The 16,623-nt window shown below is 38.8% G+C and overlaps 1 protein-coding gene across 2 annotated transcripts in view; it reads right to left on the bottom strand.

Annotated features, from left to right (window-relative positions):
- Positions 1-536: 536 nt before the first annotated feature.
- The window catches only part of LOC121388924 (kinesin-like protein KIFC3), a 28,099-nt gene continuing 12,012 nt past the window's right edge, over positions 537-16,623 (bottom strand). The window contains exons 7-14 of one of the 2 annotated variants that reach the window (XM_041520470.1): positions 15,113-15,294; positions 14,288-14,392; positions 13,109-13,239; positions 10,783-10,900; positions 10,337-10,466; positions 9,154-9,351; positions 6,568-6,719; positions 537-1,303 (exon numbers count right to left, since the gene is read on the bottom strand). In XM_041520470.1, coding sequence (XP_041376404.1) covers positions 1,115-1,303; positions 6,568-6,719; positions 9,154-9,351; positions 10,337-10,466; positions 10,783-10,900; positions 13,109-13,239; positions 14,288-14,392; positions 15,113-15,294 — 1,205 coding nt within the window. In that variant the 3' untranslated portion in view covers positions 537-1,114. Of the gene's footprint in view, positions 1,304-6,538; positions 6,720-9,153; positions 9,352-10,336; positions 10,467-10,782; positions 10,901-13,108; positions 13,240-14,287; positions 14,393-15,112; positions 15,295-16,623 lie in introns of both variants that reach the window. The other variant, XM_041520471.1, reaches the window with a different exon arrangement.

Below are 16,623 nucleotides of genomic sequence, written 5' to 3'. Positions count from 1 at the left end.
CCCCAGCCTTTGACTTGATAAATTTTGTATCAAAAAGTCGGCTAATACACAGCGATATACGGTAAGTACTTCTAATTTACATTATCAAAAAGAGCTTTAATAGTGAAACATGTCACAGTGTTTAAAAACTAGGATCTGCCACTTTAAACAGAATGAGTTTTGCAGTCCTATATTATAAACATACAACTGTTTATAGACTGGCTTATTTTTTTAATACAAATCAACGCTTGATTCTTTGTGAATGTGGCTATACGTGAATCTTTTCACACCATGCGATACACACCAGAATTCTGCTCCAGTTTAACGTGCTCAACACTCAAAGGTTTCTATTGCACAAAAAGAAAATTTTAGCATTTTAGGTCCTGTGCTTATAAAACTTTAGGCTAGACTGAAATATCTATGAAAGTTAAAGTTTGTTTTGTTTAACGACAACACTAGAACACAGTGATTTATTAATCATCGGCAGTTGGATGTCAAACATTTGGCAGTTCTGACATAGTATTGGATAGGAAACCCACAACACTTTTCCATTAGGTCAGGTCACAGGTTTTAACGTGCATATTCAGAACAAGCTGTTGTAGCACACACCCATTTTTCCATTTGTAGAAAGGGATCTTTTATATACGTTATCCTTTAGACAGGATAGCACATACCATGGCCCTTGATATACTAGGGTTGAGGGCCACTGGCTGGAATGAAAAATAGCCCAATGGGCCCACTGACGGGGATCGATCTTTGCCCGACTGTACATCAGGTGAGTGCTCTCCCACTGGGCTACGTTCTGCCCTTCAACTCTTTATTGATGACAATGTAATTTGCATGACGTTACCATGATGTTAATCTCAAAACATTATAATAGACTTGAGTCTAGACTCGAAAAGTTTTATAAAGCACAGGACCAGACATGTAGCACTAAACACACAACCCAGAACAATCGTATCATGACTAAAGTTTGTTTGCTTTTGTTTAACGACACCACTAGAGCACACTGATTTATTAATCACCGGCTATTGGATGTCAATATCGTATCAAGAAGATTTTGGGTTCTGCTAAACAATAAAGCTTTCAGTTGTGCCAAGTCAAAATGTCGGAATGTCTGATTCACCATTAACGTCTATTTTCTCCTGGATATGAGCTGCCGGGCATGCCGTGAAGACGGGGTCAGAGGTCGGGCCGAACCGGGGGTTGCTGGCTTCAGGGGGGTGCCTGACTTAATAGGGGTGTTAGTCTTGCCGGGGGTGTTGCCCTTTGGTGAGAGTGGCCCGTTGAAGGTCTGAGGACTCCCTGGAATCAACTGTCCGTTCTGTAATGGCAAATTGCAGATGGCAGTCAAATGATAATACAATATGTATCTAATAATATACATGTGTATATATATATATATAAATATATATATATATATAAATATAAATAAATAAATAAATATATATACGTATATATATATATATATATATATATATATATATATATATATATACACATACATACATACATACATACATACACATACATACATATACAGTCAAACCTGCCCAGAGGCAATTAGATGCTTTCCATAGTGATACTTTCTTAATTGATACACAGTAGAAATATCGGGACTGAATGGGTGCTAGTATTCCTGTAGGTGTGAAGATCGGTTATTTGCTGCACCTTGTCACTGTTGTTAAATATTACTTTTATATAATAGTAAACATTTACTGTGGCCGCTTAATACAGGTATTTTAGTGATTTAGGATCCGATTTGGGTGGCCGCTGGCCGGATTAGACAGGTGACCGCTTATTACAGGTACATTTACATTATAAATCGTTTGGTCGCTTAAGGCAGGTGACCGCTGTATACAGGTGGCTGCTAAGACAGGTTTGACTGTATATATACATACATATATATATATACTGAAGGAAAGAAATTAGAAATGACAAATACTTACAACAAATAGTTTGTTTTTGTTTTTGTTTAACGACACCACTGGAGCACATTGATTTTTAATTAATCATCGGCTATTGGATGTCAAACTTTTGTTAATTCTGAAACATAGTCATCAGAGGAAACCCGATACATTTTTACTAATGCAGCGAGGGATCTTTTATATGCACTTTCCCACAGACAGGGAAGCACATACCACGGCCTTTGTCCAGTTGCGGTGCACTGATTGGAACGTGAAAAAACCCAATCAGTTGAATGAATCCACCGAGGTGGTTCGATCCTGTGACACAAGCACCTCAAGCAAGCACTCAACCAACTGAGCCAACTCCCACCCCATACAACAAATAGTGACAGAAAACAAAATGCACATCCAGGAAATTAACCATGTTATTGGCATTCATTCCCTCACAACACCTTCATATTTAGATATTACTACAGTACACTAGCATTAAATTAAAATTTACTTTAAAATACCAAGTGTTCCTTTATTTCTTTCCATCAGTTAATGAAAAAAAAAGAGCAAGATACTGAATTATGAAAAATGTACATATATATATATATATATATTTGTACTCACATTTAATTAAAATTAAAACTGATGGCTTCTGAAAAATTACTGATAGTTTCCAAAGAGTACCGAGTCCTACTTATAACTTAAATCTATGCATAATACATTTTACAGTTGCTCACAGTTTAAGTCGCACACCCTAGTTTCAACCCGTGAAAATGGACACTAAGTTTGGTCAATCTACAAATCTGTAACAATTAAGATACAATAAGGTGAAACAATCGTCTTTGACATTGAAGCGGACAAACACCCTCTAAAAATAAGACAAGAGCTCACCTCAATAACTGTCATATCTCAGAGGTATTTAAATTTTAGAATAATAAAAAATACATTTTGTGGTATTACAAATGCAAAGATATCCAGAAACACTTCAGATGTAAGGAAATGGATAATCTAAACAATAACGTAAGTAATATCTGATTTCAAGTATCAACAAGAGACCTATCGGCCTATAGAAGTCTGCTATTTTAATTTTCAAGTTTGTTAGTAGTAGATAATTAATTTTGAAAAAAACCCCTAATTTTTAAAATTTTATAAAAATCCCCAAATTCCTAAATATCTCTCGTTAGTTTGTGAAACAAAATAATTCCTTACTTCCAACTTATTAATAGCGTTCTACTTACTATTGCAAATATAAGCAGTTAAAAAAACACAAAAAACAACAACCCCAAAACAACAACCCCAAAACAACCCAAACCAATTAAAAAAAAAACACCCTCATGTGTTACACAATCAAAAACCATTATGATAAACAATTTTAAGACCAGGGCCCAAGCTTATAAAATTTGTAACTAGAAACAATTCTTTAATAACATCACAAGCATGCAATTTGAATGTGTTGCCACAATAAGACATTATTCGAAATTCGAGTCAGACATCATATATTTGCAAAAACCTATACAAATCTATTAAAATCACTTTTACAAAAATCATACAGAATACTAACTGTATGAAAAAGAAAACATACTTAATCTACAAATCACAGTCAAAATATGTGCTTAGTACACAGACATGCATGCACACATACTAAAACTAAAGATGAAATTTACCTTTAGCACTTTGTGTTTTATTATACATTTTTGTTTTCAACTGCTGAGCATAATCTTCAAAGGACATGTCATATACAATATTTTTGAGATAGTTAAATTTCAGCAAAGCTTGGGTGTCATAATGTGTCTCATGACTACACTGGTACTACACCTTGCAAATATACTGAAGGAAAAAAATAAGGAAACCCATGACATCTTTGACCTAATTCAAGTCCACTGAGTAGTTATGCCTGTCAAAAACGTTAAAGTTTGTTTTATTTAACGACACCACTAGAGCACATTGATTTGTTAATCATTGGCTATTGGATGTCAAACATTTGGTAATTCTGACATAGTCTTAGAGAGGAAATCTGCTACATTTTTCCATTAGTAGCAAGGGATCTTTTATATGCACCATCCTATTGACAGGATAGCACATACCACAGCCTTTTTATATACCAGTTATGGTGCACTGGTTGGAATGAAAAATAGCCCAATGGGTCCACCGACAGGGATCGATGCAAGAGAGGAAATCTGCTACATTTTTCCATTCAGGTCAGGTCAGGTCATAGGGTTTTACTTGCACATTCAGAACAAGCTGTTGTAGCACATGCCTGTCGTGGGCACAAGAGCCGGGCTTGGCTGGCTCCTCCGTCCATGACAGGAAAGATGGAGGGGGAGGGGAGAGGAGGGACCGCCTGCACTGGCAGGTGCAAGGGAGCACCAGCAGCCCGATAGAATCCATTAGTAGCAAGGGATCTTTTATATGTACCATCCTATTGACAGGATAGCACATACCACAGCCTTTTTATATACCAGTTATGGTGCACTGGTTGGAATGAAAAATAGCCCAATGGGCCCACCCCGACAGGGATCGATGTGAGACCAACCACTCATCAAGCGAGTGCTTTACCACTGGGCTACATCCTGCCCCAGTGATGTGACTGTTCAGGCAAGGACTCTTGATACCGGATATGTCCAACTCAACGATCCATCGTATCCTCAAGATAGTGTTGAGAGATATATATCCGGCAGCCATCTACAGGAATATCAAGGTCTTGATTGAAGGACTCCCCAACTTCAGGCCTGGGCAGTCCATCACCTCGCCATGAGTCCTGTTATACCAACCTCCTACCAACCTCCTTTGCCTCCGTGAGTAACCTCTTTTTTTTGGGCTAGTTAGACTTTAAACGTTTTCGAAGCAGTTCAAAATTCTTATGTTTATTTTTTTATAAGTAGTCTAACGCACTTTATTTCGGTGCCCGTTCAATTGCTCAAAATCACCTTAAAAACTTTTTGGCCGAGCAGTCTTAACTATTTTTGGTTAAATTTTAGAGTCCGGACATGTTTTGGATGCAGTTACTCTTTGTAGACTTAGGTAAAATACAGGCTTCACCGAGGAATCGAAATTCAGCCAATCAGAGCATGGCTCCCACTCGGTGTACTTCAAGTTTACGAAGTGTCTGCTATTTGGTCCGCGCTCGCGTCGACCTTACTAAATGGCTTTATTCCAAATTCCGCCCACCTCAAACTTACCCCCCCCCCCCCTCCTGCTCCGGAGTTAGTCACTGGCGAAGTCAGAGGCTAAATCCGTGGTGGGCGTGCCTGAACCTCTGTGGATAGGGGCACGTAAAAAGAGTTTCCCAGTTTCCCAGAGATGTGATGTGGGACTGAGTATCTGTAGTATGAGACTGACTGCCAGTAACATGGTCAACTTCCTGATACTGTGGATATAGGTTTTGTCTGCAGTCAATATTTGTATTACTATTACTATTTATGCGTTTCGGGTGGAATGTAGCCTAGTGGTAACGTGCTTGCTTGATGTACAATCAGTTTGGGATCAATCTCTGTTGGTGGGCCCATTGAGCTATTTTTTGTTCCAGCTGGTATATCAAAGGCTGTGGTATGTGCAGTCCTGTCTGTGGGATGGTGCATATAAAAGATCCCTCGCTACTAATGGAAAAATGTAGCGAGCTTCCTCTCTAAGAATATATGTCAAAATTACCAAATGTTTGACATCCAATATCAATATGCTTAAGTGGCATTGTTAAACAAAACAAACCGTTTTATTTGTTTCCTTATTTATTTCCATCAGTAGCATTACCAAAGTGGAGTTTGTTTTGCCAGTGAGTCAACAAGCAAGGCCTCTTTCATTATATTTTGATATCATAACTGTTTAAAAACTCAATATTCTATCAGTCAACTACTGGAATTAACAGAAATACACCACTACACAAATATCAAAGCTCTTTGTACATTGAAAAAACCCAGCTAACATTATTGTTTTAATAACTAACTCACCCTGAGTGATTTTCGTTTTGGCAGCTTTAGCAAAATAAATATTTAAAACTTATAAAATCTTTATAAAATAGTTTATCTATATGAATAAGGAAATATAAATTTGGTCAAAACAATGATAATTTTTAATAATGATAATAAAAAAATTGTTAGGTTAAAACATTTTTTACAATCCAAACATAGGGGGAAAAAATGCATTAAAACAAATTGGATTAAATGCAAATTCTAAAGATATTTCATTCCACATTTCTGTATGTTTACTGAACTAAATATGCCTCACTCAAAAACAAAAGCGGCCATTATCGAGATTAATGTCAATCGGTGTTGTTCTAATATTATTTCGGTCAGTGAGGTGTGCAAAACATAAATGAATGAATGTACTGTATACAGTGTGTTGGCTTGGGTGAGATACATGTATCTCACCTACAGTAGTCAGAAGTTTAAGTACTTTAATTTGTCTCCCTACTCACGGCTCGACCGTAGCATTAGCCGTGGGTGTTTTGGCTACCAATTTCTCACTCAGGCTACCAGATGTCAAACCTGGTAGTCCGCGGGCTACTAGATTTTTTTAAGTTTATTAAAACTATGCGCTACCAGATTTCAACCTGAAACCCCGGTGGGCTACCACTGAAAATAGTTATGGTCAAAGCCTGCTACTGTCTGAGCTTTCTAGTAATGAAATGCTATCTATAAAAACTTGATTCTTCAGCTCAGTTTTACCACATTTTCCGCCCTTTAAATCTGTTCACCTCATTGAGATCCCCGTTCTCAATTCGTCTAGTAGCAGCACCAAGCTCAATGGTTCTCACACGCTGAGCAAACGCCAAACTGCAGACCGTCTCGCCGACATTAACAGCGACTGGCGCAACCTGCACTATCATCAGTGTCTTACTGTCGCCACCTACAATCAAAGAGAGAAAGAAAAAAATGTTTTATTTAACGACGCACTCAACACATTGAGAGTAAACCCGCTGTTGCCACTAAATGGGCTACTCTTTCCGATTAGCAGCAAGGGATCTTTTATTTGTGCTTCCCACAGGCAGGATAGCACAAACCATGGCCTTTGTTGAACCAGTTATGGATCACTGATCGGTGCATTGAGCCTTTCGGAGCACTCACTCAGGGTTTGGAGTCGGTATCTGGATTAAAAATCCCATGCCTCGACTGGGATCCGAACCCAGTGCCTACCAGCCTGTAGACCGATGGCCTAACCACGCGCACCACCGAGTCCGGTCACAATCAAAAAGAGGCACATGTAAGTACATCAATGGTAAAGGAAGAATTTGGTTTCTTTTAAACATTCTGAATAAGGAAGGAAGGAATGTTTTATTTAACGACGCACTCAACATATTTTATTTATGGCATCAGACATATGGTTAAGGACCACACAGATATATAGAGAGGAAACCCTCTGTCGCCACTTCATGGGCTACTCTTTTTGATTAGCAGCAAGGGATCTTTTATATGCACCATCCCAAAGACAGGATAGTGCATACCATGGCCTTTGTTAGACCAGTTGTGGAGCACTGGCTGGAACGAGAAATAGCCCAATGGGGCCACCAAAGGGGACTGATCCTAAACCGACCGCACATCAGGTGAACACTTTTACCACTGGGCTACGTCCCACCCCTTATTATAAATAAAGACAAAAATGTATGTGTTATCCCATAAAATGTGTGTGATAAAATGTGTGTGTTATCCCATAAAATGTGTGTGATAAAATGTGTGTGTTATCCCATAAAATGTGTGTGATAAAATGTGTGTGTTATCCCATAAAATGTGTGTGATAAAATGTGTGTGTTATCCCATAAAATGTGTGTGTTATCCCATAAAATGTGTGTGATAAAATGTGTGTGTTATCCCATAAAATGTGTGTGATAAAATGTGTGTGTTATCCCATAAAATGTGTGTGATAAAATGTGTGTGTTATCCCATAAAATGTGTGTGATAAAATGTGTGTGTTATCCCATAAAATGTGTGTGTTATCCCATAAAATGTATGTGTTATCCCATAAAATATGTGTTATTCCATAAAATGTGTGTGATAAAATGTGTGTGTTATCCCATAAAATGTGTGTGTTATCCCATAAAATATGTGTGTTATCCCATAAAATGTATGTGTTATCCCATAAAATGTGTGTGTTATCCCATAAAATATGTGTGTTATCCCATAAAATATGTGTTATCCCATAAAATGTGTTGACTGTTTTTTGAAACTTTTGTTTTAAACACACCTAACACAAATTGACCCTCCAGAGTTTCATATAAAATTGGGATTTTTAGTTCAACTTCAAAAACTTAAAAGTAGGCTACAAATGTACACTGGCTGATGAGTTTGGACTGAGTGTTAAGTACAGCAAAGTCTGATGAACAACTGTACGAATCAAGTACTTATCAGTACAAAAAGATTTGAAAACCACTCATGACACTTTCATGTTTGCATATATACTGTGATGAAATTGGGTATATTTATATATTTGTGTTGATATATAACAAAAGGTAAAAAGAGATAAATTTTACTTCAAAATGGGGAATATACAACATAACCTTTAGGGAATGGTGACAAATACTGAAGTGTGGTAAAGAAAAACAAAAATCATCAACAAGGAAGGAAGGAAATGTTTTATTTAACGACGCACTCAACACATTTTATTTATGGTTATATGGCGTTGGACATATGGTTAAGGACCACACAGATAATGAGAGAAGAAACCCGCTGTTGCCACTTCATGGCCTACTCTTTTAGATTAGCAGCAAGGGATCTTTTATATGCACCATCCCACAGACAGGATAGTACATACCACAACCTTTGTTACACCAGTTGTGAAGCACTGGTTTGAATGGAAAATAGTCCAATGAGTCCACCGACGGGAATCGATCCTACATCGATCGTGCATCAGGCGAGTGCTTTACCACTGATCCTACATCCCGCCCCTTTCATCTACAAATGCACAAAATGATCCACCCACACAATTAGCTTTATTTCAATATATTATCAACAATAAACTTTATTCAACTCAGATCACCAAACAGTGATGCATTGAGGTGGTTTACAAACATATTATACAGACGGCTGCAGTAAACACTTGACAAAAAAAATATATATACACACATATAATATACACATAATACACAATAGGAATAATAATATAACAGTGTTATAAGCAATAGTATAATTTATGTAATTATTACGTATTGTCTATAATTATGCCGTATAGATATTTTTGAGAACAGAGTTAATCACATTTAGGAACATACATAATTTCTTTGTCGTCGATAGCTTTATCGAATTAACATAGGATAGCAAGAATTTCTCCACCTTGTTAAACCACTTACCAAGGGAGTCCTGTAAGAGGAACGTGAGTTTGGAGTTACGGTAGGGTATGTGGTTCTGTCGACAGCGCAGAGCGTGGATGACGTCCCCGAGACACGACAGAGACTTGTTGATACTCTGAGCTTCCTTGAGTCGCGTCCCGTCTGCCCCCGACTTGCTCACCCGCTCAGAGCCAGCCAAGTCCACCAGGTTCAACTTACCTAGAGAAAATAGTCAAACAACAAAAGGAATCAATCAAGGAAGGGAAAAAAAAGGTTTCTTTTGTTTACCGACACCACTAGAGCACACTGATTTATTAAACATTGGCTATTGGATGTCAAACATTTGGTAATTTAGACACATAGTCTTAGAGAAGAACCCGCTACATTTTTCCATTAGTAGCAAGGAATCTTTTATACGCACAATCCCATAGACAAAATAGCACATACCACGGCCTTAGATGTCCCAGTCGTGGTGCACTGGCTGGAGCGAGAAATAACTGACGGAGATCAATCATAAACTGACCGCACATCAAGCGAGCGCCTTACCACTGGGCTACGTCTGGCCCCGGTTCACCGAGCATGATTCAATCCTATGATTATTACACCTGAGATGAGTACGCTACCACTGAGCTATATATCACCCCATTTACAAGGAGTAAACATGAAAAAAGTTATAAAGTGTTCCCCACATTGGACTGGATAACATATTAACGTGCCTCTTATTCAATTGAGGTTCAAGCACGTCTCTCCCAGGCTCAATCTCCGACTGTGACTGTGACTGTGACTGTGACTGTGACTGGGACTGTGACTGGGACAGAAGGGAAGAGTGGGAGGGGTTAGAGTTAAAAATGGGCAGAATTTTAAAAATAGCAATTAGTGAAAAAATGTATATATTTAAAAAAATAAAATAAAAAGTTAATAAGCCAAAAATAAAATAATTGACTGCTCGGCCAAATACTGATATAATTTGGAGCATTTTATAAGAACAGTCCAAAAATAAATACGAGAAAGAAAAGAGGATCGGACTATTTAATAATATTTAAAATATACAAATTTCGACATAAAATTTTGAACGAAGGTCTAAAGGTTTAACGTCCACAGGGTGCACAGCATGTAGGGACGAGATGGGTCACACCCCGTCAAGAAAACCCCATGACTGACAGTCATTAGATGTTGAAGGTGTTATGCTGTAAGCATGACCCACCTATGGACTTGGTGTTTGTTGTTTTGTTGATCCCAGTAACTGTGATACACAGTAGTGCGTGGGATCGCGACGAGTGTTCATTCATGTTGGTTGTGGCAGTCACACGGTTTTGCTGACCCACGGAAAATACCTAAAAAAACAAATACATTGTGTTCATTCACAATATTATTAAGCTCAGTTTTCTGCCTGAATATCATTCTGAAAGAATGACTGGTGAAATAAATTAAGGAAGGAAATGTTTTATTTAACGATGCACTCAACACATTTTATTTAGGGTTATATGGTGTCGGACATATGGTTATGGACCACACGGATATTAAAAGAGGAAGCAGCAAGGAATCTTTTACATGCACCATCCCAATGCTCAATGTTTATTTTGTCATTCAAATGTTTACATCTTCAGAAGAAAATTAATATATAAAAAGAGGAGAGCAGAATTTACAAACCTTATTGACATCCTCCACAGAATTCACCTGGACACAGACAAGGCCTGGGACGTGGTATCCTCCTTCTGGGTTCAACTTCACCTCCAGCTTGTAAGTGGAATCCTCACTCAGCAAATCTCTAACAAATAGACACACCATTATGATATTTCATTTCATTTCAACTTATTTTCGTGCTTATATCCAATTAAGGTTCAAGCACACTATCCTGGGCACACATCTCAGCTATCTGGGTTGTCTGTGCAGATCAGTAGGCAAGTTGTTAGTTGTTTAGTGGTTAGTGAGAGAGAAGAGGGTGTAGTGGCCTTACACCTACCCACTGAGTCCTTTAAATGTATCTTTTGATTATTATTATTTCAGTGGGCGAGTTGTTAGTTGTTAGTGAGAGAGAAAAGGGTGTAGTGGCCTTACACCTACCCATTGAGTCCTTAAGAACTCAATCTGGGTTGAAGCCGGTACCGGGCTGTAAACCCTGTACCTACCAGCCTGTAGTCCGATGGCTTAACCACTGTGCCACCAAGGTTATTATTATGATAAACAGAGTTATGTTAACAGAAATACATTATAAGATGGAACCACGTGGCTTGCTGGTTCAGACTGAATCAGCTTACAAAGCTGGGATCATAAGAATATCAGAGGCAGATCTAGGGACCCCAGGGGCATGCCCCCCCCCCCCTATATTTTGCCATATGCCATAGAGGCCCTCCATAATGGATTTTCTGGATCTACCACTGAATATATTATAACATACCTAATTAAGCTATTTAATCTTACTATAATGATAAAGACATTTTCAAACCGTGTGATAAAATTTATTTTGTATGACAATGGGGAATTCCTTTTTTATTTTACTTACGTCATATATGATTTACAAATCATGTCACATCGTATTAGAAACATTACACAAGATTGACGCAGAGTATGATTCTTATGTTAAGTAAATCCATGAAATGAGTATTTATCACAGCATTAAGAAAGTGTTGGTATGAAGTTAAATTAAAAAAATGTATGTAATAAATACAGAACTTCACATACATTGTTTTCGCTTCCTATTTATTGCACTAGTTTATTCTGCACAAGAACATACGACTCGTTAAATAGATTCTTGTGCAAAAGTGCAATAAATAGGAAACGAAAATGACGTATGTGAACATCTGTATATTTCTCCCATGAAATTGCTGCCTGGCAATTTTTATTTCATTTCAACTTATTTTCATGCTTATATCTAATTAAGGTTCAAGCACACTGTCCTGGGCACACACACCTCGGCTATCTGGATTGTCTGTCCAGGACAGTGGGTTAGTTGCTAGCTGTTTAGTGAGAGAGAAGAGGGTGTAGTGGTCTTACACCTACCCATTGAGTCATTAAAACTCACTCTGGGTGTGAGCCAGTACCAGGCTGCGAACCCTGTACCTACCAGCCTTATGTCCGATGACTTAACCACAACACCACCGAGGCCGGTGCCTGATGGCTTCATTGTAGATCTCTAAGACACCGACTGAAATGGAGTTAATGGTCACTACCTGATGGCTTCATTGTAGATCTCTAAGACACTGACTGAAATGGAGTTAATGATCACTACCTGATGGCTTCATTGTAGATCTCCAAGACACTGACTGAAATGGAGTTAATGATCGCTACCTGATGGCTTCATTGTAGATCTCCAAGACACTGACTGAAATGGAGTTAATTATCACTACCTGATGGCTTCATTGTAGATCTACACTGATGGCTTGATGGCATTGTAGATCTCCAAGACACTGACTGAAATGGAGTTAATGATCGCTACCTGATGAAATGAAGTTAATTATCATTGTATTGTAGATCTCCAAGACACTGACTGAAATGGAGTTAATGGTCCCTACCTGATGGCTTCATTGTAGATCTTCAAGACGCTGACTGAAATGGAGTTAATTATCAATGACACTGACTGACTGAAATGGAGTTAATGATCGCATTGTACCTGACTGAAATGGAGTTAATTATCACTACCTGATGGCTTCATTGTAGATCTCCAAGACACTGACTGAAATGGAGTTAATTATCACTACCTGATGGCTTCATTGTAGATCTCCACCTGAAATGGAGTTAATCATACCTGATGGCTAGAGATCTCCAAGACACTGACTGAAATGGAGTTAATTATCCCTACCTGATGGCTTCATTGTAGATCTCTAAGACACTGACTGAAATGGAGTTAATTATCCCTACCTGATGGCTTCATTGTAGATCTCTAAGACACTGACTGAAATGGAGTTAATGATCGCTACCTGGTGGCTTCATTGTAGATCTCCAAGACACTGACTGAAATGGAGTTAGTTATCCCTACCTGATGGCTTCATTGTAGATCTCCAAGACACTGACTGAAATGGAGTAATCCCAATCAGAACCCCGCTCCGAAATTTCTTTGAACAGCTCCTGTATTGCCCTCTGATTGATCCCTGCATCACCAGGCGGACCCTGAAATAAACAGTGGGTAGATATCGCATCGTTATCGACAGCTCAAAATGTTATCATCGTAAGGCAAGAGATTAATAAAATCAAATGAATAAAATTGGACCTATGACTGTTATAGATAAGAAGAAAGTTTCTAGGTGGGTTTTTTTTTTATCCATCACCCATGGAAGGAAGGAAATGTTTTATTTAACGACACCCTCAACACATTTTATTTACGATCGATCCCATCACCCATAGATAAAACAAATTGCTATTGCTTGTTATATTGATTTTAAAACAACTCGATAAATATATATAGTCTCTAATGGATACTCATGCCATATTGTTTTTACATAATAAAGCAAAGCAAAAATGTCCATTTTTGGGGGGTCAGTTATGATTTATGTTTCATCTAGTGAAACCATATCACAAGTGTTGCTCAAACAATAATTGATATGACGGAAAACTTCAATTAATGAGATATATATATCATAACTGACAAATCACACACATAAACTAGCCTCTATCACTTTGCCTATGTATGTATCAAAACAAATTCTAGTAGATCATTTTACAGGGTTCATTGCTTTAAAGACCAAACAAATTCAAAGACTTTCACCTGCCATTTTCAAAGACTTTCACACAGCCATTAAAGACAATAGAATGCGATAAAAACACCAAATCAGTTGTTTACATTGCTGTCCAAGGAATTTAAAGACCGCTACGAACCCTGTTTTATATTTAAATTTAATACCACTAGATTTTCGAGTAAATATTCAAAATTGCCCTTACAATTTCTGACCCGGAGCAGACTTCTAGCTATCCAGAGCTCGGCCCCGGGACAGGCATGCTTGAAGCTCTAGTGGCAATGAGCATGTAAATACTATACCCGAACCCGAACCCACTAGATTTTGATGCCTCTCTGGATCATTTTAGTATAATAATGTTTTATACTTTATACTAGCAGATTCTGGCTTTGATTGTTATTTTGGAGAGATGACAAGAAAAAGGACAGATTCAACTAATTTCTTACTTTAATGAAGTTTTTTAGTCAATTTTTTTTTATTCCTACCTCCATTGTATAGGTCTTGCCTGAACCGGTTTGTCCATATGCGAAAATACACACATTGAAGCCATCAATACAGGACGTGACAAGTGCCTTCACTTCATCAAACACCTGAAATCAGAAACATATCCTGTCAGTTATTAGCATTGAAAAGATAAAAGATACATGGAAGTTACCTAGGTAACGGACAGCACATCCAGGGAACTTAAGTGTTAATACAACAGAAAACGAAAACAAATATTTGTTTAATGACACCTGAACACACTGTAAACTACAGCTATCTGCTGTTGCATCTAACGTAGGATTATTTTGCAACTTGATCGAGACACACATAGACCACTCCTACCGAGCGATTTTGTAATGTAGCTATGTGTGTGAGGGTCAAAAGTCATAATCTGCTAATACACGTTTATGACTGCTTTAATTGGTCATCGTAACTGGCCAGTAGAAATAGTGGTTGAAGGATAAATATAGTTTATGAAGCATTGGTTTAATTTTTATGATCCAGTCTAGTTATAGACAACATTTCATTTTCATTTCAACTTATTTTCGTGCTTATATCCAATTAAGGTTCAAGCACGCTGTCCTGGGCACATACCTCATCTATCTGGGCTGTCTGTCCAGAACAGTGGGTTAGTTGTTAGTGGTTAGTGACAAAAAAGAAGAGGGAGTAGTGGTCTTACACCTACACACTGAGTCGTTAAAACTTGCTCTGGGTGGGAGTCGGTACCGGGCTGTGAACCCAGTACCTACCAGCCTTATGTCCGATGGCTTAACCAAGACACCACCGAGGTTTGTGATATAGACAACACATTTTACTTCGTATCTTACTTCTATCTGTGTGCTCTTGCTGGTGAAGACCCGGTCCACCTCGAAGGTCTGGATGCGGCCCTTGTTGGTGACGTAGATGAGACCGTCATCGTCAGGGTCAAATGAGATGGTCATTTCGGTCTGCTGGCTGACCCCGTCCTCCTTGATCCACGGCCGCACTCGGCAGAACACGCGGATGTTTCCTGTAACATACATAACATGTAATATACTGACACACAAAGAAAACACAAAACAGATATTTTTCAATATTTTGTTGTGATTAATGAAAAATATATTTATTGGACTTAAAATAACAATTTATGAGAGGAAGCCATTGAGTGGTACTTTTGTCTGGGTTTTAATCCTGGTTTTGTTCTCGTTACACATACAATAGCAGAAACACACAAAATGGTGTGAAATGCGTTCACTACATGCTTAATCATGCTGCATGCAATGCATGTGAAATGCCAGTATGTGGACACATAAAAGTCACGTAACAGTGTCATATTCCTCGTCACATTAAGAATGCCACGATTTCGGAGAAGAACAAAGGGAGTGAGCGTTGGGCATGGTTCAAGGGGGGACTTCGCAAAGCCAAGTTGCTAGGACCTTCAGAGTCCATCCATCAACTATTGGACGACTTGTTGAATGTCATCAACAGACCAGGAGTGTCTGTGATCGACCTCGACTTGGTCCCGTTACGACCCCACGCCAAGATCGGCAGATTTGACGACACCACCTCTATGACCGGTTCAGAACTGCGACGATGACAGCAAGCAACACAATAGGACGTCATGGAAGGCATATCCATCCGATGATGGTCATCCGTCGACTCAGAATGGCTGGACTCAGATGCAGGCGCCCGTACAACGGTAACATCATGACACCGCGACATCGTGCTGTGAGACTACAGTTTGCTCTCCAGAATGGTAATCATCTACCAGCCTTTTACCGGAGCATTGTTTTCTCAGATGAGTCCCGTTTCTCTGTCTCCTTTGCCAATGGAAGAGCACGTGTGTACAGGAGACTCCATGAATGGTATGCCGACGGATGTGTGAGGGAACGTGATCGGTTTGGTGGTGGTTGTCTGATGGTATGGGGGGCAATCAACTGTGATTTCAGGAGTGATCTCATCATTGTCCACGATGCCCTTACAGCCCAGCGTTATGTTGACGTTATTCTAAGACCAGTTCTCCAGCCACTTTTGCACCATCACCAAAGACCAGGAGGTCCCCTTCTGTTTTAACAAGACAATGCCTGTCCACATACTGCAAGAATTACCCAGGCATTCCTGCAACAAGCCGGTATCACCGTTATGAACTGGCCTGCCGTTTCACTGGATTTGAACCCAACTGAACACATATAGGATGAGTTAGAACGTTGTGTACGTCACCGCCAGCCACCACCGCATAATGTCGCTGAGCTTGCACAGGCATTGCAGGAGGAGTGGAGGAACATTCCTGTGGCTTATTTGAGATGTTTGTGCCAATCCTTTCCCCATCGTCTTCACGCATGCTCATGGGCCAATGGTG

The sequence above is a fragment of the Gigantopelta aegis genome, chromosome 14, assembly GCF_016097555.1.
Source record: "Gigantopelta aegis isolate Gae_Host chromosome 14, Gae_host_genome, whole genome shotgun sequence".
In the NCBI taxonomy this organism is placed as follows: domain Eukaryota; kingdom Metazoa; phylum Mollusca; class Gastropoda; order Neomphalida; family Peltospiridae; genus Gigantopelta; species Gigantopelta aegis.
This window is presented reverse-complemented; position numbering and strand designations above follow the sequence as displayed.